Source organism: Dipodomys merriami, unplaced genomic scaffold, assembly GCF_024711535.1.
Source record: "Dipodomys merriami isolate MVZ:Mamm:240054 unplaced genomic scaffold, mDipMer1.0.p SCAF_85, whole genome shotgun sequence".
Lineage (NCBI taxonomy): Eukaryota > Metazoa > Chordata > Mammalia > Rodentia > Heteromyidae > Dipodomys > Dipodomys merriami.
The window spans coordinates 2,651,611-2,677,784 of NW_027206457.1; the positions used below are offsets into that span (position 1 = coordinate 2,651,611).

General features: G+C 50.8%; 1 protein-coding gene and 1 long non-coding RNA gene across 3 annotated transcripts in view; one reads left to right on the forward strand and one right to left on the reverse strand.

Moving 5' to 3' along the window:
* The first annotated feature begins 712 nt into the window (after positions 1-712).
* Znf423 (zinc finger protein 423) overlaps positions 713-26,174 on the forward strand; it is a 324,973-nt gene continuing 299,511 nt past the window's right edge. The window contains exon 1 of one of the 2 annotated variants that reach the window (XM_070011960.1): positions 713-1,100. In XM_070011960.1, coding sequence (XP_069868061.1) covers positions 1,061-1,100 — 40 coding nt within the window. In that variant the 5' untranslated portion in view covers positions 713-1,060. Of the gene's footprint in view, positions 1,101-17,654; positions 17,676-26,174 lie in introns of those variants that run through there. The other variant, XM_070011966.1, reaches the window with a different exon arrangement.
* Positions 2,047-4,565, reverse strand: LOC138820233 (uncharacterized). Its single transcript, XR_011369794.1, has 4 exons — positions 4,486-4,565; positions 4,260-4,314; positions 2,854-2,931; positions 2,047-2,163 (listed from the first exon to the last, which is right to left on the reverse strand). It is a non-coding gene; the product is annotated as an uncharacterized lncRNA (long non-coding RNA).

A 26,174-nucleotide genomic window follows, 5' to 3' on the forward strand; every position in this document is an offset into this window, starting at 1 on the left:
CCTTGGTCCATGGAGGCAGCTAGCGGGGCCGGCGACTTGGCACCGGCCTGGGGATCGGCTGCGCGCCGCGCTCTGAGCACCGCAGCCCGAGGGCAGGCAGCGGCGGCCCGGCGCACGGGCTGAGCGATGCCCGGGGCACGGGTGCGCCTGCCCGCCGCCGCCTGAGCGCCCCTTCCTCCTCCCGGGAGCCGGTTGCCGGGCCGAGCCGATAGCCAGAGAAGGGGGCGTGAGCCAGGGGCACCCGAGCCGTGGCTTCTCAGCCACTGCGGCCGTTCCGAGCCCCCCTCCGAGTAGGCTGAGTTGAGGGACCCCCCCCCCCATCACTATCTCCAAACCTGGCGTTTGGACATTTTTGAGCCATTAATATTTATTTTTTTTTATGTGCGGCAGGGGATAATTTGAAGGATTTTTTTTCCGGGGGGGGGGTGCTGATCTCTTGAGCTCCCGACCGCCTCCAGTCTCCCCCCCACCCCGCCGAGACCCTCTCGACTCCAGCCCGGTTCCCCTTTCTCGGATGGGTTCATTGTGAGCTCCACACCGGGCTGCGCGGCCGGACGCCTGCAAACTTTGCACAAAAATCCGGCAAGGGGCGGAGGAGAAGGAGGAGGAGGGTGAGGGTGGCGGTGGGGTGGGGGAGGGAGGGAGGGGGCCGCAGGGGCCGGGGGCCGGCGGGGGGTGGGGAGGAGGAGGGGGGCGGCTTTTTTTCCCTTTTTTTTTTTTTTTTTTTTTTTTTTTTGCATAACTCGGCTCGGCCGAGTGGCCTCCGGACTCCCCGCGCCGCTGGGACCCAGAGCCCCCGGCTGCCGCATTGCAACAGGCAGAGCCCCGGTGCGCCCCCCGGGCCTCCCCCCGCCTCGAGCGGCCTCGGCCGGCCCAGGCCGTACCCCCCAGGGAGGTCGCCCCAGACCTGCGGTCCGCTCCCCACAGCCGCCGAGCCGGCTGCAGAAAAAAAAAGTTTCCGAGAGGCAGGAGGAGAAGGGGGAGAAGGGCTGCCCGGAGCGGCGGGGGGCGGCGGGGGGAGCCGGCCGCGGAGGGCGACGGAGCGCCCGGAGCCCCGGACATGTCCAGGCGGAAGCAGGCGAAGCCGCGCTCGGTGAAAGGTGAGCGAGCGAGGCCCGGCGGAGGCGCGAGCGAGCGAACGAGCGAGGGCGCGAGGAGGGAGGGAGGGAGGGCCGAGCGAGGGAGGAGGGACCGGCGAGCGGGCGGCCGGGGACCCGCGCGAGCTAGCCGGGAGGAGGAGGTGGCGGCGGAGGAGGCGGAGGCGCAGGCGGAGGGGGTGGAGGAAGCCGAGATCGGGAGGCGGAGGCAGCGGAGGGGGCATGGCGCGGACACTCTGCCCTCTCGTTCCTCTCCAGGCCGGGTGCTAACGCTCGCGGGGCCCGGGGCCTGGGGAGGGGGTGTCCGCTAGGGGACCCTCGTAGTTCCCCGCGTGTGGGTCCAGGGCCCGTGTGGCCAATCATGGGGTGCGGGCCTACTTGGCGGGGATTGCGAATGTCGGTGGCGGGAGGAAGGAAGAGACGACGAGGACGGCGCTCCGGAGGCCGCCGTCGCTGGCTCTGGGCCTTGCCAGGTTGCTCCTGCGTTTCTCCTCCGCCCCGGGGTGCGGAGCGGGAGCCCGGGTGTTGCTCCCCCCGCCGTCCCCTCCGCCCCTTGTCCAGGCTGCGCTCCCGGTCGGGGCCCCCGCACTTCCTGCCTGCTCCGCCGAGGCCCACCGGGCAAGGAGCCTCCGCCAGGAGTTCATTGTCTGCGCCGCGCCGGCGGGACGCGGGTCCCCGGGGGAGCGCAGCGGCCGCCGGCAGCGCCCCTTGGCGCGGGGGCCCGGGATCCGACCCCTGGCTGCCGCACCTCCGTCACCCAGACCGGCTTCCTCTACCGAATCCCCAGGGCACGCACGATTGAGGAGCTACATCTAAGTGTACACACACGCTCATATGCACACGCGCTCGCACGCATACACTCTTCCATGTCTTGCGTTTCATTTCCATCAAGGGCCCACGGCTCAGGGGCCCCTGGACCGCAGAGGTCGGGCAGAGGCCTCGCGCTGGCCCTGGTCCCCTTCCTGCCCCTTTCTCTCCCTAGGGCGGCTTCTTCTGGTCTGGCCCGCCGCTTTGTCCCCTTTCCAGCCCCTCGAGTGGGTGCCCGGTCCGCTGGCTGCCCTGGAAGCTGATGGAGGAACAGGATGAGAGCGGCTGTGTGTTGAAGCCTCAAGTCCCTAGGCTCTTGTCTTCTTCCAACTCCCCTGGTGACCTCTGGCCGCAGCCCAGTTCTGCTCTGAAAAGTTCATTTCCTGGAGGCCTGCGCGGGAAGGCGTTGGGGCTCCGCTCCCTTCCTGCCGGCCTTGCTCCTGGCTGGAATGCCTGGGACAGAATCTGGCACTGCAGGGAGTGGTGACACCCGCCATCTCCCTCCTAAATCCCCTGGAGAGTCAGGGCCACAGAGACGCTTCCTGTCATCATAGGAGACACACACAATCCAAACTCTGAGCGCCCTGTTTGCTCCCTCTCCCTTTATTCTTTGAGAGAAGTTGGTCTTGTTCTGCCTGCTGTCTAGTATCCCAATCTGAAGCAGCTGACCTGCCCCACAGAACTTCGGGCAAGGCTGTTGTGATTGCCCAACAAGGACACCCGAAGAGCCTCCCAGAAGAGGACAGCGAGGAAGGGCCCATGTTTGTCCTTTTGCCCAGTAGAAGAGCTCCGTACCTTGAAGTAATGTTTGATTTTCTTTCCCTGTCTTAACTACTTACTCCTCCAACAGCCGCTTAAACACAGCTCAAAAGAAAATGTAGGATCTGAATTTTTAGTTTTATGAATAGAGGCAGATTTTCTTTTGTAAAAAGATACAAAGATTGCTTACCCATCACCTGTGTCCAGGTCTCCAGCCCTCCTTATTTTCGCAGGCCACAGCCACAGAAAGGAAAGGTGGAGGAGTTTGCTGTGAAGAGATGGGTGGATATTTCAGAGTTGCTTGAAATGAATTCTAAAACCACTCTGTGATCTCAGAGAAAAGACTTAAGAATTAAGCTTCAGCCTTTCATGAAATGAGCCTTGAAATGCTTTTTAATGCGTGTCTGTCTGTAAATGTATACGTGTGTATGTGTAGCACACATTTCAAGCAAATTCATGGGGGAATCCAGGAAAGTAGGAGTCAGGCTAGTGAAGGCATTTTGGGAAGTGTAAACATCAACCCATACAGCCCTCTCTGCCTTTCTGCCCTTGGAGTCCGAGACCCCCCTGTTTCTCCCCATGGTTCTTTGCTTTTTCCGTAAGTAGCTACAGTAGCTCTAACCCTTGTCTCTCACCATTTTGCCTTTGATTCAGTTTACTGGGGTGATTAGGGTGGAGATGTGGCCACTTATCAAGGGAGGAATTAAGAGAGAAGATAATTTGAATAGATAAGAGTTACAGCAGGTGATGGATTTATTGCTGTTCAAGATCTGCCCCTTTCTCTCAAGCCTTGTTGCAAAGTGTGTGCTTAAATGTGGACAGTTCCACACCCAGTGTTTGAAATGGCAAGGTCTTCACCTTTAAAGATGCTTGAAGGTGCTTCTTAAGAAACAGCAGTGCTTTTTGCATTTCATTTTATTTTGTGTCCACTGCTGTGTGTCAGGGCTAATGTAGAGGCATTGTGGACTTGCTCAGCCCCTTGCACTATGCTGTGAATGTTGCCTGACTGTAATTTGTAATTGATCTCTGAAATATGAAAAGCCCATAGCAGGAAGGAAAGACAGAAATGTAACAATTTTGAATGGATGCTCAGAAAGGTGTGATTTGAAAGCACAGGCATTGCTGCTTTGAAAATCAAACAGTCCTGTGGGGGAGGGGGGCTCACTTCCCACTGGCCCACACAGCCTCCCTCTGGAGTGGGATCACTTGTCCCCTCGGGATGTTTGTCCTTCTTTGGAAAACCCAGCTCAACAGGGAGGATACCCAGTTAATATTGGGAAGGGGGCTAGGGCAGTAGGTCAGGGAGTAAATAAATAGCCTCATTGGTTTTCAAAACCTTGTGGTTTTTGCTTAAAAACAAAACAAAAAAGAAACACCCAACAAACACATGAATGTTGGAAAAGTCACAGTCTGACTGATTTTCCTCTCCCCATTTCCCCCTTTTTATGTCCTGGTGATGTGGAATGGTGTGGTGTTAGTTGTGATTTGTTCCTTTTGATAATTTTGGCCTCATTTCCCCAGCTGCTCTCTCTCTCAGAGGTTATTTCTGCAGATGATATCAGGTGGTTTGGTGACCATTCCTGCCCAGTCACTCACCATTAAAGAGACCTGTTCCCCTTGCTTGCCAATCCATGCAACAGCCTGTTCATTCCTATGGAAAATGAATATGTCTTTCTCTCAGCCTCAGTTTCAAACTTTTGACTGATTTGTATTACTGTCTTTTCCCCCCCCCATCTAGAAACTGCCTGTTAATTACAGTTCTTATATTAATTATCACTCAGGCTGTGTCCATACACCTCCTACCCCAACCTCTCAAACTAACCCCAGTGATTTCACTGCCCACTGTTTCCTTCTTTGTCTTCCTCTCCTGCCAGCCTGGAGCTCCTCAAAAGTCCATCTTAGAAATTTGGTGGTCTGGGGACTTGGGAACAGCGGAGTTCACCATTGTGAGTGTTTCCATGGAAATAATTGAGGTGTAATAAATAGAGGCGTTCTGAGGTTACAGGTTTCTTGATTCAGCTGAGACCACATACAAGTGTAAATTGTCGAGATTTGTTTGACTAAATGCACATGATCTTGCAGGAAGGGCAAAACAAATCCTTTGTAGATTTCTTTAGCTTTCTATGTGGATTCAGGTAGGCAATATTTAATTCTAATATTTAACCCCTCTCCCCAATTATGTTATTGATTTCCAGCTTTGGAAGGGTCTGTTTCATTGTAGCAAGCATCCTTTATGTCTGGTAATTGCTATTTAGATTCTTACACCTGTTTCCTTGCAAAAACTTAATAAGCAATAAAATAAGATAACTATGTGCTTCTGGCAGGAGAATCCTGCTAAACGTTAACCATAAGGTGCCTAGTGTGCATTAATAATGAAAGGTGCAAAATGCTGGTGACTTTGCAGTCATAAAGTAATTTTGAAGGAGCAGCCGGCCCTGGCAATGTTGTGGCATGCTTCAGTGTGTTAACTGAGGAGGAGGAGGAGGGGAAGTCACACCAGCAGAAAACTGGAGCACAGTCGCCTTGAGTACAGTGTTCCTAGCTGGAGACGGAAGGCTGAGGTCTGCTTCCATCTAATAGAAAGTTACAATAATTGCTGTATCGGTAGCCAGCTTTTAAGCTGGTGGCTGTGGAATTCTTCCCCTGATGTAGGATTTAATAGTCTGGCAATTAGATGCATTGATTTCTCTTAACTGTTCATTTGGATGTGTAAACGAAAGGAACCCAGCACTGAGGCTGCCTTGCTGCCTGGTTCTAAAACAGGCTAGTTTAGTTTAGGTGGTGGTAGGAGAAGGTGACTCTGCAGGGCAGCATTTGGATCCCTTCCCTTTTCTTTAAAAAAATAATTTCTGTCCATTTTGCAATGAAATGAAGAGCACCTGTTGTTCAGTACTGTGTTAAAAAGAAACACTTTTGCCTAAAATGTGAAAACTCTCCTTCCTACTGCAGATGCTTCTAGAATAAAACCTCTCTGTCTTTGAGTGACTGGACTCAGTTTCATGTGGTCTCTTGAGTGCCAGAGGGTGAAAATCACAAAACACCTTGGTGTCTTCTAGCAGAGGCTTCCCCCTTCACAATAGGGTGGGCTGTAGAGCCACCTGGACCTACCTGGTTCTGTTGATCCCTGATGAGGTGTGGATGCTTTGTGTGTCATGTCTAGCATCTTGGGTCCTTTAAGGATGGGGGCTGAATGACTTCTTGGTTTGGAACGTGCATAGATTTGGAACATGCGTAGATAATAAGCTCTCTTGAACATTCGCTCTGTATATATCCTGCAGCTGGATCTGCAGTTTCCTGTAGTTTCCCCAGCTCCTGACCATAAAATTGTCTTCAAGTAATCAAGCAGAGGGTGGCTGTGTCTTCTGATGGCCCTGTCATTTTGCCAAAGTGGGCAAATGGACCTTGATTTAAGCAAGCACCATCTTGTCCATGCCCGGAACACTGTTGCAAAGGCTATTGCCTTCACATCTTGAAAATAATTGCTACACAGATACTGGGGTTTCTTTGTAGTTGTAGGTGTAGGACAACTACAACAGAGTGTGCTCTGGAGACTTAGTGTGTGCCCCATTGCATAGGATAGTGGGGAAACCCTAGTAGAAGTTGGTTGGCAAATTTGGCAATTTTATACATCGATTATGAGCTTGTGATTAGAGTCATTTTACACACCAAAATGGACTAACCCTGGATTGGTTACCCCCTGCTTGAAGTTTCTGGTTCTGGCTGTTGGGCTCCCTTAGCCTGCTGTGAGCACCAAGCAGGGTGAAGTAAGTAGGGGAAATTTGGATGGAAACTTTTGATTCGTAGCCTACCAGCCAGGATCTGCCGCAGCCAACAATTGGGGTTGTACTCGCAGTAAATAAAAATACTTTACCGCTTTCAAGGAGCACCAATTAGCTGATTGCTCCGCGTGGCTGTCTTTTAAGGAGAATGCTGTTTTACCTATCTTTTTGTACAAAGGTTTGATTTTTAATGTCTTGTGAGAAAGATTCTCTTTGTCTTGATTGATGTCAGGAATAAAAGCATGATGGTAATATCCTTTTGAAAGCTATTGTACTGTCAGCCCCAGCTGACAGCAGGAGGGCCTCCCAGCGTTATAGATTAGTGCTGTGAAAACAGTCACATTTTCTTTGTTACGTGGCTGTTGTTCTACTTGCAAAGTCAATTACACAATGTTGGAGCTCAGTTACCCAGTTGACTTTGGGAGTAGCAGTGTCTTTTATTCTCTTCTTAAAGATATAATTTTCCTTTGTGGCTGTTGTTTTGTTTTCTTCCTTCCGTTCTTCTTTAACCTGCCTCTCTTCTCCCTCTGCCTCTCCTGCATTCCGGTCCGCCCCCTCCTGCCCCCCTCCCAGCTCATCCCAATGGTCTGAACACATTAGGGTGGCAAACACTCTGGTTTCATTTGTGACAAGTCAAATTCAAAGATTGCCACATCATTATCTGTGAATTCTTCTGCTCATTCACATTTCACTGGCTTCTTATTGATAGAGTGGCTTCAGAGCCAAGGTACACAAAAACCCATCAGACAAGATTACCATGTTGGTAATCTCTTGAGATTATGGTGTTGATGATCTCTTATCCACTGGGTTGTTCTCTGGATTTAAGGTCATGGAGAATGGCAAATTCAGAGTTTTTCTTTCTTTTTCTTTTTGTTCTGCTGCTGGGTTGATGGGATCCTGGAAACCAGTTTTCTGTTGCAAAAGACTCCTTTGTGCTTGGATGTTGGGCCGAGGGTGTTGAGTTTGTGATTTGTAATCCTGGATGGCATCGTGAGGGTGGGTGGGAAGAGTCTTAGGGGAGAGCCCATCTATCCTCTCATTGCAGGTTGCCAATGGAATTGTAGGGCTGAGTTATGAGGCCATCTCAGTATACCTTTTCTGGGCACACATGGACTGACTCAGGAGGGATTTGCATCCCCATTTATGAAGTGAGTGAAATACATACATACATACATACATACAGACAGACAGACGTGTATGTATATAGATATACACATATCTATCTCTATACATGTAGATAGATAGCTAGACAGACAAATAGATATACATGTGTGTATGTATGTATTTGTTCTGGACCTCAGTCTAGGACTCAGGGCTGGGGTAATGTCCCTGAGCATATTTGCTCAAGGCTGGCACTCTACCACTTGAGTCATAGTTCCACTTCTGGCTTTTTGCTGGCTAATTGACAATGAGTCTCGTGGGCTAATTCTGCCAGGACTGGCTTCCAACAGTGATCCTCAGATCTCAGCCTCCAGAGCAGCTAGGATTTCAGGACTGAGCCACCAATGCTTTGCTGAAATCTTAGTATTGAAAGGGAAGAAAGCCTTAACATATCCAAAGCTGGAAGTAGCTGCTGTGGGAGTTTTAAATTTGCTCCCATCTGTCCCTGCTTCCCACCTAAATTCCTTAGTTTCTGAACTGGTCACTGAAGAGTCTGGAGCCTGAGCTTGTGGGAGCATCTTTCCCTTGAACCAGAGAGAGCATTATGTACTGTTGCATTAGGCTTTAGATAATGGGGACCCATCAGGAAACTCCATGTGAGGATACTAATTGTGGACCCCGAAGTTATTACTCTGAACCACTAGACAAGAGCCTGTATTCACCAGCAATTTGTCAGGACTAATTTTGTTTTTCTCCAATAATTGAAAATTAATGTCTTGAAGTGAAAGCAGATGTTCATGTCATCTTCTGAATTGGGATATAAAATGGGGCTCTGTGGATGTGCTCACTAATTTAACAGCCATTTTCCTCTCCTGGATAATGGGGGTATTGGGGGTGACGTCACCCAAGGGCCAGGAACCAGGGGCTGAGAGAGAAGGCTATGGGTGGCACTCTTGTGCATGTGGGGGGTCCACTTTGGAGGGAGAACTTGGAAATAATCTTGCTTGGGCCACAAAGCTTAGAGAAATCATTGTTTTACATGTTCACTTGCACAAGGCCTATTTGCTGGCCTGACTGATCTGAGGGGGGACGAGCTCTTTACCCTCTACTTCTGCTTCTGGCACTTAAAATGTGCTAGAACGTTAATAAGATAAAATTTTCCATGTAAGCTTTTTTTTTCCCTTCCTTCCTTCCTTCCTTCCTTCCTTCCTTCCTTCCTTCCTTCCTTCCTTCCTTCCTTCCTTCCTTCCTTCCTTCCTTCCTTCCTGCACAGAGGCTTGAAATGAGGATCTGGGCACTGTCCCTGAGCTATTTCGCTCTCAAGGTTGGTCTCTACCATTTGAGTCACAGCTCTACCCTTGACTTTTTGGTGATTAATTGGAGTCTCACAGATTGCCCAAGCTGGCTTTGAACTGAGATCTTCAGATCTCAGCTACCTGGGTAGCTATGATTACAGGTCTGAGTCTCTAGCTCCCATCTTGTCTTAAGCATTATATATATATATGTATGTATGTATGTATATATTGTTTTTTTTTGCTCATGGGGCCTGAACTCTGGGCCTGGGCACTGTCCTTCAGCTCTTCAGCTCAAGGGGAGCGCTCTACCACTTGAGCCACAGTGCCACTTCCGTCCTAAGCATTTAAAATGGCACGTAAGTACATGCACGTGTAGTGCAGCCATCACCACCATGAAGTTCATTCCTAACTTGAGCTCAACTGGTTGTGTGTTGAGTGTCTGAAGAGCATCAGACTTGGAGGGGACAATCTGGGTAAGGCTTCCATTTCCAGAGTGCAGTGGATGGAGAAACAGCCTCAGAAGAGGGGGTAATGCTCAGGAGCTAATGGTTCTGTGAGGGGTAAGATGGATCTGTTAAGACCTGAATAGGGCAGGAAGTAGCTGGGTCAGGACTTGGGGTGGGGCCAGGGTGCTGGGTTGGGGGAGGGATACAGGTAGGAGCTCTTGAGTGATTTGAGGGCATGCTCCAGTTGCAACATTTGCCCTGTCATCAAGGGATGAGCCATTCTTTGGGAGTCAGCCTGCCTCAGTAGGAGCTGGCCTAGTGACTCTGGTAGGCCAGCTCTCTTGTGGCCCCACAGCTGCCTGCTAGGACCCAGACAGCCCTTGCCAGCATATCTAGCCCTGAATACTTCAGGCTGGTTTGTCAGTGATATGAGAAGGGAGGAACTGCTATTGCCTTGATTTCCAGTCCTCCAATGCCCAACATTTGGGCCTCCCTTAGTTCTACACTTTGTAGATACTCATGCGATTTATCTTCCTCTTCCTGTTCCTCCTCCCCTTCCCCCCTCCTCTTCCTCTTCCTCCTCTTCCTTTTCCTTGTCTATGCTATAGAACTTTTACTCCTCCTGATTTTCCTGTAATTGAAATTTGCCCTTTCGCTACCTGGGCATGAATTATTTTGTGCAGCGTTGTCATCCCCTGTCCTGCTGTGAGGTTTATCTCTTCTGCTGATCCTAATTAAATAAAACATACTGTTCACCTAACTCCTGTTGCACAGACTTTTACCTGCCTGTAGGCAGAGTGATGGCCATCTGGGCATGGTTAGAGAGCCAGGACATGGCTGGATGGCTGCTGCCATATCCAGGATAGAAGATTGGGCAGGTGTCTCCCCCTTGGCCTGGCTGGTGTGGGACTTTGGAGCTACTAGCCACATACAGTTGCTAAACAAGAGAAATGGCTTTGTCTCTAACTCCCCCGGGACTGCAGGTTTGTACCTGGGAAGAGGAGAGACAATCATAGCTCCAGAGAGTCCCTTGGGAGAAGGTGCTGGAGGAGAATGGCTTCCAGAAGAGGGAGATGGAAAGATGGGTTGCTCTCATCACTGGGGTGAAGGCTGCAGAGAAAACTGGCTTCTCTGGGGACCCAAGAAGAGTGCACATGTGCTTGGCACCCAAGATGGCCCCTGTAGATGCCCTGTGTCCCTCGGGGAGGGTGTGGTCAGTCAGGAGGCACTGCAGGCACTGGGGGAGCACTCAGGCCTTTACTATTTTTACCTGTGACCTCTTTAGAATCCTAGAAAACTGCTGGTTGGAAAGGCACAGGTCTCTTCATTCAAACTTCTTTGGGTGTGTTTCTGGCATCCTTAGTTTTGTCAATCCTGGGCTTGCTTGCTTTCACTCTCTGGGAGCTCACTGCCTCTCTGCTACTTCTGTGTGTTTTTAACCTGTACTTCAAAGGTAAAGCTGTAGTTTGTCTCCTGTCATTTAGGCGTGTGGTGCTAGTTCCATCTCCTGCAGCCATGGAGCATAACTGAAATTCCTGGCCCCCACAGCGGCCCTGCTGAGAGTTGGCAGGGCCCATCCTGCCTTGCTCATCCAAGGGCAAGAATTCAGTGCATGGGTTGTGGGCAGCCTGGAGTTCATTCACAGATAGCCTCAGCCTGGTCTTGTGGGTCACTGTGCTTGAAAAACTTCTTTGTTTTGGGGTGCTGGTCCTCAAGGCCTGGAGGCTGTTCCCTGAGCTTTTCTGCAAAAGGCTAGTGCTCTACCACTTGAGCCACAGTTACACTTTGGGCTTTTTTAGTAGTTAGTTGGAGGTCAGAGCCTCATGGACTTTACTGTCTTCTGAGTAGCTAGGATAACAGGCGTAAATCACTGGAGATCTTAAGATCTCAGCTTTCTGAGTAGCTAGGATTATAGACATAAGTCAGTGGTACCTCCTGGCAAAAAAAAAGAATTTTCTTAAATGAGTATAAGTAGTCAAGGGAATAAATATGACTGGTAAATGAATGATGGAGTTAGGAGTAAATCATTTCATCCACGAGCAGGGGAATGAGGGACTGAGCGGACTCTTCTACACATGAACTGTCAGTCAGAAGGCCTAAATAGGATTTGGGCTTTCTGCTGGCCTCAGTCTCTGTCCTGCTGAGCCCTCATGCTCCTGGGGATGGGGGTGGGGGTCCTTATTCTCCTTTATTCTCCAGTGCCCTGAGACGTTGGCCACCACTTATTGAGAGCTTTGTGCTCATATTCTGCTAGGCTTGTAAAACATCACTTTAAAAATGACTGAGTAGGGGCTGGGAAGGTGGCTCAGTGGTAGAGTGCTTGCCTTGCATGCCTGAGGCCCTGGGTTCGATTCCTCAGCACCACATAAAGAAAAAAGCCGAAAGTGGCACTGTGGCTCGAATGGTAGAGTGCTAGCCTTGAGCTGAAGAGCTGAGGGACAGCACCCAGGCAGAGTTTAGGCCCCACGACCAGACCCCCCCTCCAAAAAAATAAAATAAAATAAAAATGACTGAGCAACATGGGATTTTTATACTAATTCTAAACAAAACAGTATGTTGGCTTCAATAAATTCTATGTCACCCCACCCTGTCACAGAGGTTCGGGGGTCAGACTGGACCTATGTGGTGGGCTTGATGCTGGCAGACTCTACAGTTCAGCCATCACAGAGCAGCCTTCTGGACCCTCCTTGTCTTTCAGAGAGGGCTTGTTCAGGCATAGAGGTTAGCACTGGAAGAGAGGATGGCTGATAGGAGGCAGGAGAGAGACAATGCTGGCAGGGGAGCCACCCATCAGAATGGTAAAGGGCGGCTTTTCTTCCTAGGGGAGGAAATGGTTTGGCCATCAACAGTGTTGGTCAAGAAAGTTCCTTCTTTGGGCCTCAGTTTCCTCATCTATAAAATGAAATGGAATTACTTGGACTAGTAACATAAGTTTATTTTTTATCATTTTCATTTTATTTTTTTCTTATTTCTACAGTGTAAGAATATAACTCAGGACCTTGTGAATCCTAGCAGTTGCTCTACCATGAAGCTATATCCCCAGCCCTGTACGCTGGCCTCAAGGTCTCAGTTCTCATGTCTGAGCCTCCTGGGTGGGATTATAGGTATATTCTACCACACCTGGCGGAGGTGTAGGTTTTTAATTCCTAGGACACAAGCAGGGCAAAACATGAGAAACTCTGGCTTTAAAATAATGCAGACTAGAAGGATCTTTTAAAGTGTCAGATCTACAGTAATAAACTCTGTTCTGGGAAATTCCTTGGTGGAGCAACTGGTTGGTTCTCCCCCCCCCCCCCCCCCTCCCCTCCTTGGCCTTTTGAAAGGTTTTAGTGAGCAAGAAACATGAGGAAAGGGCTTAAAGTCTGACAGTGATGTCTGTGCCTTTTTTGGGTATTGGGAGTTTTGGAGTTGGTGGTGGTAGAAATCTTTGGTCCCAGTTGGCAGTCTCCCTGGTTCTTTTGGCTCCAGGGGCTCTGCCAGGCATTGTTGAAAGGAAATTCTCTGGTGGATCTCGTCCTGAAGGTGGAAAATGGCACGTACCCTTCAGAGCCATCAGCCCTGGTCCCTGGGAAGGATACTCAGAAGGACAGTCTCATGGTTTTAGCAATTCCCCCTTCCTCCCCCTGTACTTCCTCTTCTGTGCTTGTCTTGAAGCTTGAATTCTAGGCCTAGGTGCTATCCCTGAGCTTCCTTTCCTCAAGGCTAACACTACTACTTGAACCACAGCTCCACCAACTGCCTCCTTCCCTCCCTCCTTCTCTTGCTCCCTTTCTTTTTTCTTTTCCCATTTTTTTTTTTTTTAATTTTGTAGTTTACCGAAGAATCTCACAGGCTTTCTTGCTGGCTTTGAACCACAATCTTTAGATCTCAGTTTCCTTAGTACCTAGGATTACAGGTGTGAGCCACCGGCACTTGGTTGATGATTATAGGCACATACCACTATGTCCTGCTTTAATTTCTACATCTTGAATAATTTTAGCTGGGTCCTGTGATTTTTGCCTGCAATCCCAGTTTCTCAAAAAGCAGTCTGGACACAAAGATAGTGTGATTCTCATCTCAAGTAATAAGTCAAACATGATGGTCCACACCTTTGAATCCAGCTAATTGAGAGGCTGGAGGTCAAGGATAGAAGTCTGAAGCCAGCCTCAGGCAAAAACAAAATATTTTACCTAAAAAAAATTAGGGCTGGGGCAAAGCTCAAGTGGTGAAGCACCTTCCTAGTTATCACAAGGTCCTGAGTTGAAATCACAGTAGTTGCCCAAAAAAACAAAAACAAAAAAACCCCAACCCTCCCAAACAAAAACAATCTCACTTCTTTCTCAGGATTAAGGGCTGTTGTCCTGGGTTGTTTTCTTTCCCATACCTATTCAGTAGTGCATTTATAAAGACATATGTACATATGCCATACATGTCAAAGTTTGAATACAGGTAGTATTGTAGGCTGCTTCTCTCACTTGCTATTTTAGTGAGGCACCAAGGTTCCATTTTGACCACTCACTTAAGTAGCATTTTGGGCATTTAAAGAAATATTACCTGGGTCTAGAGTCTGGAATCATAAAGGTGGGGCCCCAGATCAACTTTACTCCCCCCCCTCTGCTAGACTTGGGGAGTGAATGCTGGGCCTGGGTCTGGGCCTGGGCCTGAGCTTTTGTGTTCAAGGCTAGTAGTGCTCTACCACTTGAGCCATAGCTCCAATTCTGGCCTTTTGTGATTAATTGGAGGTAAGAATCTCACGGTGGAAGTGGTGCTGTGGCTCAAGCGGTAGAGCGCTCGCCTTGAGCTGAAGAGCTGAGGGACAGCGCCCAAGCCCAGAGTTCAAGCCCCACAACTGACCAAAATTAAAAAAAAAAAAAGAATCTCACGGGCTTTTCTGCCCTGGCTAGCTTAGAATTGAGATCCTCAGATGCCAACCTCCTAGGATGACATTTGTTAGCTACAGGTACTGGGCTCTCAGTCTCTGTCTCCATCTCAGTCTCCCTCTCCCTCTTCTCCCCTCCCTTCCTACCTCTGTTTTCCCCTCCCACTCTTTTCTCTTTCTGTTGCTTTCTCTTTTTGTTTGGAAATGAAGTCTTGAGGATTTTTCTGCCAGGGCTGGCTTTAAACCTCAATCCTTTGGATCTCAGCTTCCTGAGTAGCTAGGATTACAAATATGAGCTACAGGAGCCCAGATAAATCCTGAGCATCTTACCCAGATGAGACTCTGCCTGGGCTCCAAGAAGTTTGTAAGGAAAACCAAGTGAAGCCATGTGCTCACAGGCCAGAAAGGATAGAGAACCCTGTAGATTGGACCAGACAGGGAAGGTGGAGGTGAAAGTACAGGCTTAGGACTGGGAGGGTAAGAGAAGTTGGAAGAGATTCCGCAACCAAAGCATAGAGGGTGGCATTCTTCCTAGACGCTAAAGGGCGGAATCACAACAGCAGGAGGGGCTAACATTTAACCACATCCCTTCTACATAGACACTGAGCTATGCAGGACCTCATTTAATCAGGGCGCTTACTTCTGGCTGCTTTTGTAGGGTTCAGGCTTTCTTTTTTTCTGAGAAATAATAGACTCTCTCCTATGGATTGTCAGTCTTGCCCAGAGAGATGCAAATCAGTTATCCAAGGTCATACAGTGACCTTGTAACAGAACTGTGCCCAAGGGAAGGGCAAAGATGTGTTGGGAGCTTGCTGTTTCCACTTACCTAGACCAAGGGAGAGCCTGAGACCGCCAAGCTTTTGGAGGATGAGGTACATTCTGAGCAGATGGATCTAGGAGTTCCAACATTGTGCCTCCACATCTTTGTTTTATTATTGGTGGGCCTCAGTTATATTTTCTGGGAAAAGGGACTTCAATCCCAGGAGGGGTGTAAGGATCTCAGAAGAGAAAGAGGTTTGTAAACTGAAATGGCCCTCCCAGGAGGATTAGTTACTTCTTTGGGGGTGGAATCTTGCCCTGGAGCAGCCTGACTGCCATTCTCTCTTTTGCTCATGCATTTGTGCTCAGAATTCAGCTTTGAAGCTGTTACCTGATAGATTACCTCCATTCTTCCAGAGATACTGGGTTTGCATAACTCCTCAAGTCTGCCTATCGGTTTCCTGGACTCACTGGCCAGGCACAGGTGGAGTGGGAATGTGGGTATGCAAGACATACACCCTAGAATGGGTTGCATGAGTGTGTCTGTGTTTGTGTGTGCATAGGTCTTTGTGTGCACCTGTGGGTATGTGTATATCAGATGCATACACATGTTTGGATGTGCTTGAGCCAGAGCATGTTTACATGTGTGTACTTTTTGCAGGTGTGTTTAGTCTTGTGTGCCAGCAACCAGGGAAGAGACTGCCTGCTTCCAGCATTGAGGGCAGAAAGCACATAGTGATAACTTTGTTCATGAATTCACTTCAGCCATTACCCATATGCTTTGGAGCCCATCTATGTGCCCAGTACTGTATTGGATTCAGTCTTGTCAATTCAGTCTTGTCTCTTTGCTGGTTCTGAATTCAGGGCTTGGGCATTATCCCTGAGCTTTTGTACCCAAAGCTGGTGTTCTATCACTTGAGCTGCAGCTCCACCTCCAGCTTTTCAGTAGTTAATTGGAGATAAGAGTCTTTATAGACTTTCCTGCCAGGGCTGGCTTCGAATCATGATCTTCAGATCTCAGTCTCCTCAGTAGCTAGGATTACAGACATGAGCCACCAGTGCCCAGCTCTTTTTTGTGTGTTGATTACTGGGCCTTGAAGTCTGGGCCTGAGTGCTGTCCCTTAGCTTTTTTTTTCTCCTGGCTGACACTCTACCACTTGAGCCACAGATTCACTTCTGGCTCTTTTGGTGATTAATTGGTGACCAGAGTCTCATGGACTTTGCTGCCCAAGCTGTCATCAGTCATGATCCTCAGATCTCAGCCTCTCTCAGCCTCTTGTGTAGCTAGGATTACAGGTGTGAGCCATGAGCACCTGGTTTGTAAGTCTCTTTTTAACAGTCTTTTTTTTTTTTTTTTTGGTTGTGGGGCTTGGTCTCTGGGCCTGGGCGCTGTCCCTGAGCTCTTCAGCTCAAGGCAAGTGATCTTGAGCCACAGTGCCACTTCCGATTTTCTGGTGGTTAATTGGAGATAAGAGTCTCACAAACTTTCCTGTCTGGGCTGGCTTGGAACTGCCATCCTCAGATCTCAGCCTCCTGAGTAGCTAGGATTACCGGTGTGAGCCACCAGCGCACTGCTTTAACAGTCTTTTGACCATTTATAAAGTTGCTGTCATGGGCTGGGAAGGTGGCTCAGTGGTAGAGTGCTTGCCTTGCATGCCTGAGGCCCTGGGTTCGATTCCTCAGCACCACATAAGCAAAAAGAAAAAAGCCGGAAGTGGTGCTGTGGCTCAAGTAGGTAAAGCGCTAGCCTTGAGCTGAAGAGCTCAGGGACAGCGCCCACCCAGAGTTCAGGCCCCACGACCGGACCCAAAAAACAAAAACAAAAACAAAATAAAGTTACTGTCATGAGGGTAGAAAAAAATGTTTCTTAGGGCCAACTGTGTTTGGCAAACACTGTACTAAACAGAGTTAAAAGTTTTGTTTTTGTTTTAAAACTTTAGGACTTCTCAGAGGCTTTAAAATGTGAATGTGGTAGTCTTTTTGAGATGTTAATAGTCTGTGATTTTTAAACCTATTAGATCACTTGGCCTGGAATCTTACCTTGGGCATGTTTTTGGGTTTCAGGTTTTTAGGGTTTGCATTATTATAGCTGTGCATTTGTTCATCCCATTCATAGTAGGTACTGAGCACCTACTATGTGGAGGGCACTGATTCTGGTGCCGAGGCTTTACCTGTAAAGAGATAAGTTCATTGTAGCAGGAGTAGGGGGGCATCTGTAAGTGCCTGAATCAGTCACTTTGTTTCTGTTTGCCTTGATAGCAAAGCTGTCTGGCATGGGCTAACTGGACATGTTCATATGACAGAGGGCTTGAAGGGTTCTGGGGGCCTCAGTCTTCACAGTTACCAGGGATATACTGTGGGAGATGCTGGGGCTCTCTGAGCCTGGGCCTGCTCCCTGGGAACACTCACTGCTGGCTGTCCCTTGGGGCCCTCCTGTAGAGTCCAGGCTCTAGGTCTTCCTGGTTGGTGGGCCAGGTCATTTGGGCTGTTGTCAAACAAGAGCAAGGTCCTAATCTTGCCCTAGCAACCTACCTAGAGTGTCCCCCAGCACTGCCCCACACATGAGGCCTGCCTTCATGTGACCTCCTCCGTGGGTAGACTGGCTATGAGTGCCATCCAGCAAGTGCCTGCTGGTCACTGCCAGGTCCTCAGTGTCTGGCACTGGACTCATTCCACTTCCATTCCCACCCAACAGATGGGTAAATGAGGTCAGCAATCTCCCCAGCCCATTGCCTCGGAAGTGCGGCCCAGAATCCAGCCCTCTTCCAGCAGAGGTGGTATGGGAGACAGCAGGGGCCAGTCGTGCTGGGAACCGGGTGCTCCAGGCCCTGGGTCCTGGGAGATGAAGGCGAAAGCGGGGATGGGAGGAGGAGGTTGGAGGAGCGAGGACGAGGAAGAGTGGGGGTGGGGCCGGCAGTTGGGCAGGAAAGGCGGGGGGGGGGGGGGGTGGGGTGGAGGGAGGAACAGGGTGGGTAAAGTGGGAGAGGGGCCTAGGACTTTTCCCGCCCTGCGACCTGGGAGAGCCTGGCCGGCGCTTGGGAACGCAGCCCCTCCCGCGCCCCCGTCTGCTGGCCGGTGGGGCGGCCTGGGACCCCTTTGAGACGGCTGTCCTGGGAACGCGCCGGGCCGCCCCCCGCGCGGGAGGGCTCCATGGCTGCGGCGCAATAACTCAGGGCCCGGGCTGGGCACAAAGCGGCCGCGGCGGGGGGCTGGCTGGGAAGGCTCGGGCTGCGCGGCTCGCGCGCGCTGCCCGGGTGGGGCCACCGAGCTCAGCACCGCGGGCGCCTCGGCCGCCCGGCCGCCCCGCCGAGCACGGCGCCCCCACGACTCCCCATCCCAGGCTCAGCACGGGGGGCGGGGGGAGGGCGGCGGCGCCTCACCCTCAGCTCGGTACCGGGCCCCGTGGGTGGGCTGGGGACCCCAGCTGGCCAGATGTGCGCCTTGCGGGAGCCCTGGAGGTCCGGGAGCACTGATTGGCCCCGTAGCCTTGGGGCGGGGCTGGAGGAGGGCCGTGACTGCAGCGCTGGCTGTACACAATAATACAAATTTAATAATAATAAGAAGAAACAATCAACTGCGAGTTCAAGCTTCACGGCATTTCTAGAATGTAGGTACTATTCTAGAGGAGGAAATAGGCACAGGGAAGTAAAGTAGTTGCACGGCCCTCTGCAGATATTGCCAGGTAGGATAGGAACGTAGGTACAGTATCCCGTCTGGGGCTCAAGCATCCTTGGTTGGGCCGGGCTCAGAGAAATAGGGGCTGTTTTGAGTGCATTTGTATATGTCCAAGAAATTACAGACAGACTGGGTATCCGTAGCTTAGACCTATAATCCTAGCTACTCAGGAGGCCAAAATCTGAGGATCACAGTTGGAAACTAGTCCAGGCAGAAAAGTCCACTAGACTCTTAGCTCCAATTAACCACCAAAAAGCTGGAAATGAAGTTGTGGCTCAAGTGATACAGCTCCTGTCTGGAGTGGGAAAAAACTGAGTGAGAGCTTGAGGCTCTGAGTTCAAGCCTCAGCATCTGCTTCAGAAAAGCCAAACAACATGACAAACGGATTTGCAAATACATCTGGGTCACCATTCTGGCTTTGCCGTTTAAAATCCACCCAACTGGTTCATTGAAAGGAGGGCCTTCATTTTCTGGACCTTCTGTTTCTGTGTGTGAGTTAGCCTTAGGTTAGTGCTGGGTCCCTGCCTTCAGTGCTTCTAGTTGTAGCAAGCTGGCCATCAATGAGCACAGTTCACCTTCATGTTTACCTGGCTTTGTGACTGCACTGCTGAGGAGGTCATGAAACAGCTGGTCTAGGAAGATGGAGGTAGCCAAAGAGGAAGGTGAACGGTCTCTGGCTCTGAGCTTACCCTTCAGGGCTACCCCTCCTTTATTCTGGGAAGGAAGGGTAACAAGGCATGGTCCCTGTCCAAGAGGACTTGATGGGACAAAATCTGGAGGGATTTATGGCAGTATGTTTGGAAGGGTAAGAACAAGTACTGACTGACTTCCTTGCAGGACTGGCACACACAGGATGGAAGAGGCAGGGTAGGGTAGTGGAAGAGGCTAGGAGTGGTGCTGGGAATGGCCACTGGTGCACATACATGATCACAGCATTATCCTTCCTGAAAAGCTGCCCAGGACAGTCTGCCAGGGCCTTGAGTTTGTATAACCTCTGGGTACTATGGCTCCAGAGGTTCTCACTCATCTCCATTACCTATACAGGGAATCATTTGGGGGCTCCTCTTGTTTTCCAAGTGAGGATGAGGGTCCACAGAAGCTAATGGCCTTATCCTACACCCCTAGCTCAGATATGGCAGGGCTGTGTTCAGCAGTCAGTTCAGCTGCTCATTTTTTGTTTTTATTTTTGGGTCCGGTTGTGGGGCCTGAACTCTGGGCCTGGGCGCTGTCCCTTAGCTCTTCAGCTCAAGGCTAGCACTCTACCAATTGAGCCACAGCGCCACTTTTACTCTTTGCTTATGTGGTGCTAAGGAATCGAACCCAGGGCCTCAGGCATGCAAGGCAAGCGCTCTACCACTGAGCCACCTTCCCAGCCCCTCAGCTGCTCAGTTTTGAGGTCCACATAACTCATGGACAGGACCTTACCAGAGCTGGAGTCCCTTTGCTGTATATGGTAAGTTAGAGATGGAGGGAAGAGGCTGATGCTCTGTCATTGCTGTCCTGGTCCCTGAGACTGGCTTTCTAGGTAGGTAGAGCTTCCAATCCCAGATTGGATCTAGCCAGGCCAGAAAGAAGACTCCCTGCCCTTCCTTCTCCCCGATGAGTTTGTAAACTGTGTCCTCAGTTTACTCTGACTGGGTACCTGAGTGCATTTGTTCTGTCTTCATTAGCTCTGTCTGGACACTTAATACTCAAGGTTCTTACAGGGGAATGCGGAAGCTGTGTCTGGGTCCCAGGATCCAAGACCCTACCCTCTACTTGGAATGGCTGGGTGTGACTGTCCTCTGCCTCTCTGAGTGTCTTGTCCTGCTTTAGTTTTCTTAGGAGAGTTCCAAGTGTGCTCTCTCTCCTCTGGGGGAGGAGGGTCTCCAGCAGGTAGAAGGGGAGGCAGGAAGGATAGGTTAGGTTTTAGTATTTATTGAAGCCTACTGTGTGCCACTTGCCTGCTGAGTACTTTAATGAGTCTTGTCATGAATGTCCTCAACAGCCCAGTGAGGTTGATACCCTTGTGTTTGCCTGCAGGTGAGGTGGCTTTGGGAGGCAGTCTGAAGCTTAAGGTCGCATGTCAGAGTGGCCTGCTGCCTGGGAGTTTTTTTTATTCCAGTCCCGGGCCATCTTCTGTACACCTGGTGAATCAGTGCCATCCAGGTCCCCCCTCCTCCAGGAGCTGGTGGGGTGTGATTGGTTAATGAGAACAAAGCTGGTGGCCAGCCCCCTCCCTTCCCCAGCCCTGGCCTGTTTCTGAGGCTCAGGTCCAGGAGAAGCAGCTTGGACAGGTTAGGGATGAGGAGGAGGCCACCTCCTGGGATGTTTGATGCTGTACCTGGGATTTTTTTTGGGGGGGGATTGCACACTCAGCAATGCCAGGGCTATGGAGTCTCTGTTCTACTGGGAGGGAGGTACTTGCTGCATTTAGGCGTTTAGGATGGTGTCTGATCTCTTATTTCTGTGTTTTCTTTCACTCTACCCCCAAGGCCTTGGGAGTTCTGCTGTTTCATCCAGGAACCTTGGTTGTGGTTGTGGGGGTGGGCGGCCTTGCTGAGGGATTCAAAGCAGGGGCTCCACTTTGAGCCTCTCTGGCTCCACCCAGACTACCTCTCTGGGCCCTCGGGCTGGCCTATGAGCCTGCATCAGTTTAGCTTCACTGTCAACATTTTCCTGAAACCATGGGTGTGGGCCCTCCTGAGGCTGCTTTTCCAGGCTGCCCTTCAAAGGAACAGGGACCTGTGTGGCTGAGAGTCCCCCTTCTCGGCTCTCCCAAAGTCTGGATCCCAGGACACCCTCCCCAGGGCAGTGGACCCTCTGCGTTCTGTTCTCCACTCCCTCCCTGGCTGGCTTCCTGGAACCCAGGGACCCTGGAGGTTTCTGGACCATATCAAGTTGCCTGGGTGGCTATTTCCTTTTTTATTTTTTTTGGCCATGCTGGGTGGGGGAGCTGAGAGGTTGATGATTGGGAGGGCACAGATGGAAGTTGACCACTAGCCCCAGTCTGTCTGGATCAAACTGTGCCCCCCACCCTCCAGCCCTTCCTCTGGGGGACCTGGGACCTGACTGCCCCTCCCAGCTGGAGGACAGCCCAGTTTGGCATTTCCTGTCTTTCCTTTTGCACCCGGCTCCCTGAGGATGCCGCTGTATGTGAGGGGGTGGGGGTGGGGGTGGGTGGGAGTGTAACAGGGCTCACTTGAACCCTTCTTTCCTGGTGAATGGGGCCTACTTGGCCTGGAAAGGCCAACAGGCCTGCTGAACCTGGGCCCAGGATGGAATCCAGCTAGATCTGTGCTTCCCACCCTCCATGGAGACCCCACCTTCTGGCTGGACAGCTGGAGGCCCAGCTGGGCTCACCTCCAGGTCTGAGCCAGAGGGCTGGAGCCCTCCAGTGTGTGCCTCACAGACCCTTGGCTAGGGGCCAGTGGAGTATGGGGCTCCAGATGAGGCTGAGAGGATGGGAGAGGGAGCCCCTAAGGCCAAGGGAAGGAATAAAGTGAAAGATTGACCTGGGCAGGAGCCAGGACCGAGGCCCCCCCTAGAGTTAATTGTGAGGCAATCTTGAGAATCTTCATCTTCAGCAGCCCCTCTGCTGCTCTGCCCTGGCCCCCACAAGGCCCACTGCACACATGGTTTTGCTTTTCCAGGCATCCTCTCCTGGTCCCCTCCCCCGGGTGCCTTCTCTAGCTCCTCCGCCCCTCCCCCAGCCCTCCTGGGCCCCCTCCTTCCTCCTTGACCCACTTTAGTCCCCTGTTGCTGGGGGAGGGGAGCTTGCAGCCGGCGGCTCTGATCCTGGCTGCCTCCCCCAGCATCCCTTGGGGCGGGCTCTGGATGGAGCCAGCAGGCTGAGCCGGCCTGGCCCCAGGGACTGGCACACGGCATGTTCCGAGTGGCAGGCTCCCTGCCCCCTCCATGGACAGACAGTTCTGGACAGCTGCCCCTACCGGGGCCCCTGGGAGGCCCTGCCAGGACCAGGCTCCGGTTTCCCCCAGCCCCAGGGAGCAGTGGCTGCCTAGGGCCCTCCCACCACTACCTCCTTGCCCAGCACTTCCCGGAGGGGACAAGGAGCAGGGACCTGGCGCGGCCCCGCCTCCACCCATCCTTTCCCTACATTCCTACTGGTGAGTCTGGTCAAATCCTGAGTCTGCTGTTAACCTGTGTGACTCAGGATCTCCGCCAACCCTCTCTGGGCCTCATGGCAGAAGGAAGGAAGGATCTGACTGGTAGCCTTAACTAAGCACTTCCAATGTTCCAAGGATTCCGCTAACCATTTGTGATCTCCATTTGTGATCTCCTGGTCCTGTCCTAACACTGAAGGTTCCTAGTCCCTGCTTTAGAGGTGAGGGAACTGAGGCTCAGAAAGGAGATGTCACTTGCTGTGAAGTCACATGGAGGTTTGAGCCCCCAGCAGCCTGATGAAGTGACTTTGTCTGGTATGGGCTCACATGAGTCAGTCAATCCAGACTCTCTTCAGGGAAGATGACATGGCCTTCTGAGGGCTTGAGATCCTCCTCCATTCTGTCTGCCTGGACCTTGGCTGGGTCTTTGAGGGTGCCCATGTCTTGAGCTCCAGGGGCCTTACCCTAGCCTGCTCCCCAGTGCTGTCCATTGCAGTGCCCTCCCTGCCGGCCCTCTCGCCCAAACCATGCCCCTCTGTCCACTGTCTCCATCCTTCCTACTACACTGGCACAAATGTAAAAAATAGGGTGGGGGACTCTGACGGCTGTTAAAAATTGGGTCCCCTCTCTGCATTTGTTGTCTTTTCCTCTTTGAAGCTTGACATCTGTCCTTCCTCTGGGAACCTTTTTATTTCCCTGGCATTGTCTTGCTGAATAAAAGAGGGGGTGGGAGGTGGGAAGGGGCTCTGGGAGCCAAGTCAGGACATCTTTTCTTATTTGCCTAATTTCCTCACTCAAATGTGTCTTGTGATTAAACATTTTCTTAGCACGCTTGGTCAGGGCCAGGCCGGGTTTCTTTTCATAAACATTGGCAAGTGAGTTTAACAGCCCTGTTTGTATTAGCTGGAGGTTTCATTTGCATAGTGATTGTTCTTATGAAACAAAATAATCACTTGCAGTTTATGAAACTGTATAAATACCGGGGGTCTGGATCTGGGCGCACGCGCAGTCCTTTCTTCCCGCACGTAAATCCATCCTGTTTGGGGAGGAAATTCAGGCTCCAGGAAGAGCCAAGTGCTGGGGGTTTTCTCTGTGAAGCTCTGTTTCCCTGGCTGAAGGACTGGGCTGTGGGTGTTGCCTGGTGGGTGGAACTTGTGAAGGCAGACAAACCTTGACTTAGCACTGTGTGCCCTGGTGTCAGCTGTGGCCACCTGAAGGGCCTCTGGCACATGTCATTGGGGAGGAAGTATCCATGTGAGTCCACCTTCCAGATGAAGGCCACAAACTGGAGGCTCCAGATCATCTATTTTTGTTTGATTAAGACAAGGTCTCAAAAAATTTAGCCCAGGTTGGCCTCCAACTCAAAATTCTTTCAGTTCAGTCTCCGGAGTGCTGGGATTACAGGTATATGTTACCACACACCATTTTCTTATGTTTTGATTGGCTTTTGTGTGTTTCAAAGAAAGAAACCATCACTGGAAAATCTGGAGATGTTACAGCAATATTCAGATTTGGCTTGCCTTGCTGGTAATGGGCAAGCCAGTTGGGTGTACATGGGACTTCGAGGCCTGTCTCCTGCCTGGCAAGTGTCCTGGGGCTTGTGGGATGCAGCTGTCCTGGGAGTGGGCACATTGCTATGGTCTAGCTAAGTCTTGTGCCTCTGCCATTCCTCACCCCCTGCCAGGCCTCTGGGGAACTTGGGGGTGCTGGTTGCAGTATAGTCCTTCTGTCTGTCCAGTGTCCTGCAGGCTTGAGGCTCTTAATCAAAACCCACTGGGCTGCCCTGTTCTCAACTGTTGTATCATCTCATCCTGTCTCAAGTGGCAGAGCCCTTCCTCACCCTACCTAGTCCTGATGGCTCTGTTTATTCATCATTTATGTGACCTTGGGCCTCAGACCCCAGTGGCCATGGGTTGGAGGCACTCCTGAAATCCATATTAGTGAGTGAAGGGATGGAGACCTGAATGGTGAGTCACTTTGAGAGGTCACACCGACAGTCCCAACAGCTTGCATTTGCTAGAAAATTCCTGACCTTTTCCTTAGTGGTTCTGGGTTGAGCCTATTGGCTTCAGAAGACAAGTTTTTCATAATCAGCCTGTGTTTTAGACTCTAGTGGCATCGCCCAGTTCAGTCAGCTGGCTTGGCTTGGGTCATGCCTTAGCTGATTCTCAACAAATTTGGAATCTACTCATGTTAGGTGGACCCAGAACAGGACCTGATCATTAAAGGAGATAGATGGACAAAGGCTGGAGTTGGCCTTCCAGGTAAGGGATGGTGCCTGGCCCACACCCCTCAGAAAATTCAGCCCTATCCTTTGGATGCTTGGTTGCTGTGATGAGCCTCTGCAGGGTAAGTCAGAGATGGCAAAAGGGAGCAGGGTGCAGCTGGTTAACACTGACAAGTTCCTCACTGTGCCGAGTCTTGCCCTGAAGTCTGGGCAAGGGGAAGGTAGCTTCCCTGGATCCCAGTGGGCTGCCTGACGTTCATTGTGGACTGCGCTGGTTGGAATCCACACTGGGACTTGGTGTCCTTTATATTATATAGCAGTCCCTGTTACACTTACAGCAGCTGTATGTGCTCTGTTCCCATTCTGTAGGTAAGGAAACTGAAGCTCTGAAGGCCAAGGTCACATGCCTGCTGAAGGAGTAGAGGTGTAGAATTTGAACCTAGGTTTCCTGACACTGGAGCCTATCCTCTTAAATCTGCTTCCATGTTTTCAGTTTCTCTAATTATAAAATGGGAAAATGTTCCATCTCCTAGGGATGTTAAGTATAAAATGAGCCAAGAAAGATTTCATTATGTCCTCTAACCTCTCCTTATTGGTGTGGGGATATGGACTCAGTTTCTGAGGTCTTTTTTATGCTTCGTTATCGACTAGACCGTACTATTTGCTTGAGTCCTCTCCCCTCTTCCATGGTATGACCAGCACTTTGGATTTGATGCTGGATAGTGTTCCCAGGTCCTGAGGTTGTGAATCCCATTGGGAGGAGGGCTGACTTATTTCAGGGTGCTGTGTAGAGAAACTCACAGGATCTTCTGGAAGGAGGAAGAACAATCTGCTGGTGGGACTGGCTATCTGACAACGCTTTGGGCAGCAGGACCTGTGATTCAAGTTAAAATGACTCAGGCCTAAGGGAATGTCATGAGACAAGAAGTCTGGATGGGCCAGATTGGCTACAGCATATTTAATTTGAAAGTGGACCTAGGTAACTTGCTGTCCTGTTCAACTCTTTGGCTTTTGCCCTCAAAACTGTGATGAAGAAAGAATTACTGTGATGCTAGACATCACCCCCCACCCCATATATCTAAAGACTAGGGGAGAGAATTTCCCTGACTCAAGCCTGTCTTTTTTTTTTTTTGCCAGTCAAGGGGCCTGAACTCTGGGCCTGGGTGCTGTCCCTCAGCTCTTCAGCTCAAGACTAGCGCTCTACTACTTGAGCCACAGCGCCACTTCCAGCTTTTTCTATTTATGTGGTATTGAGGAATTCAACCCAG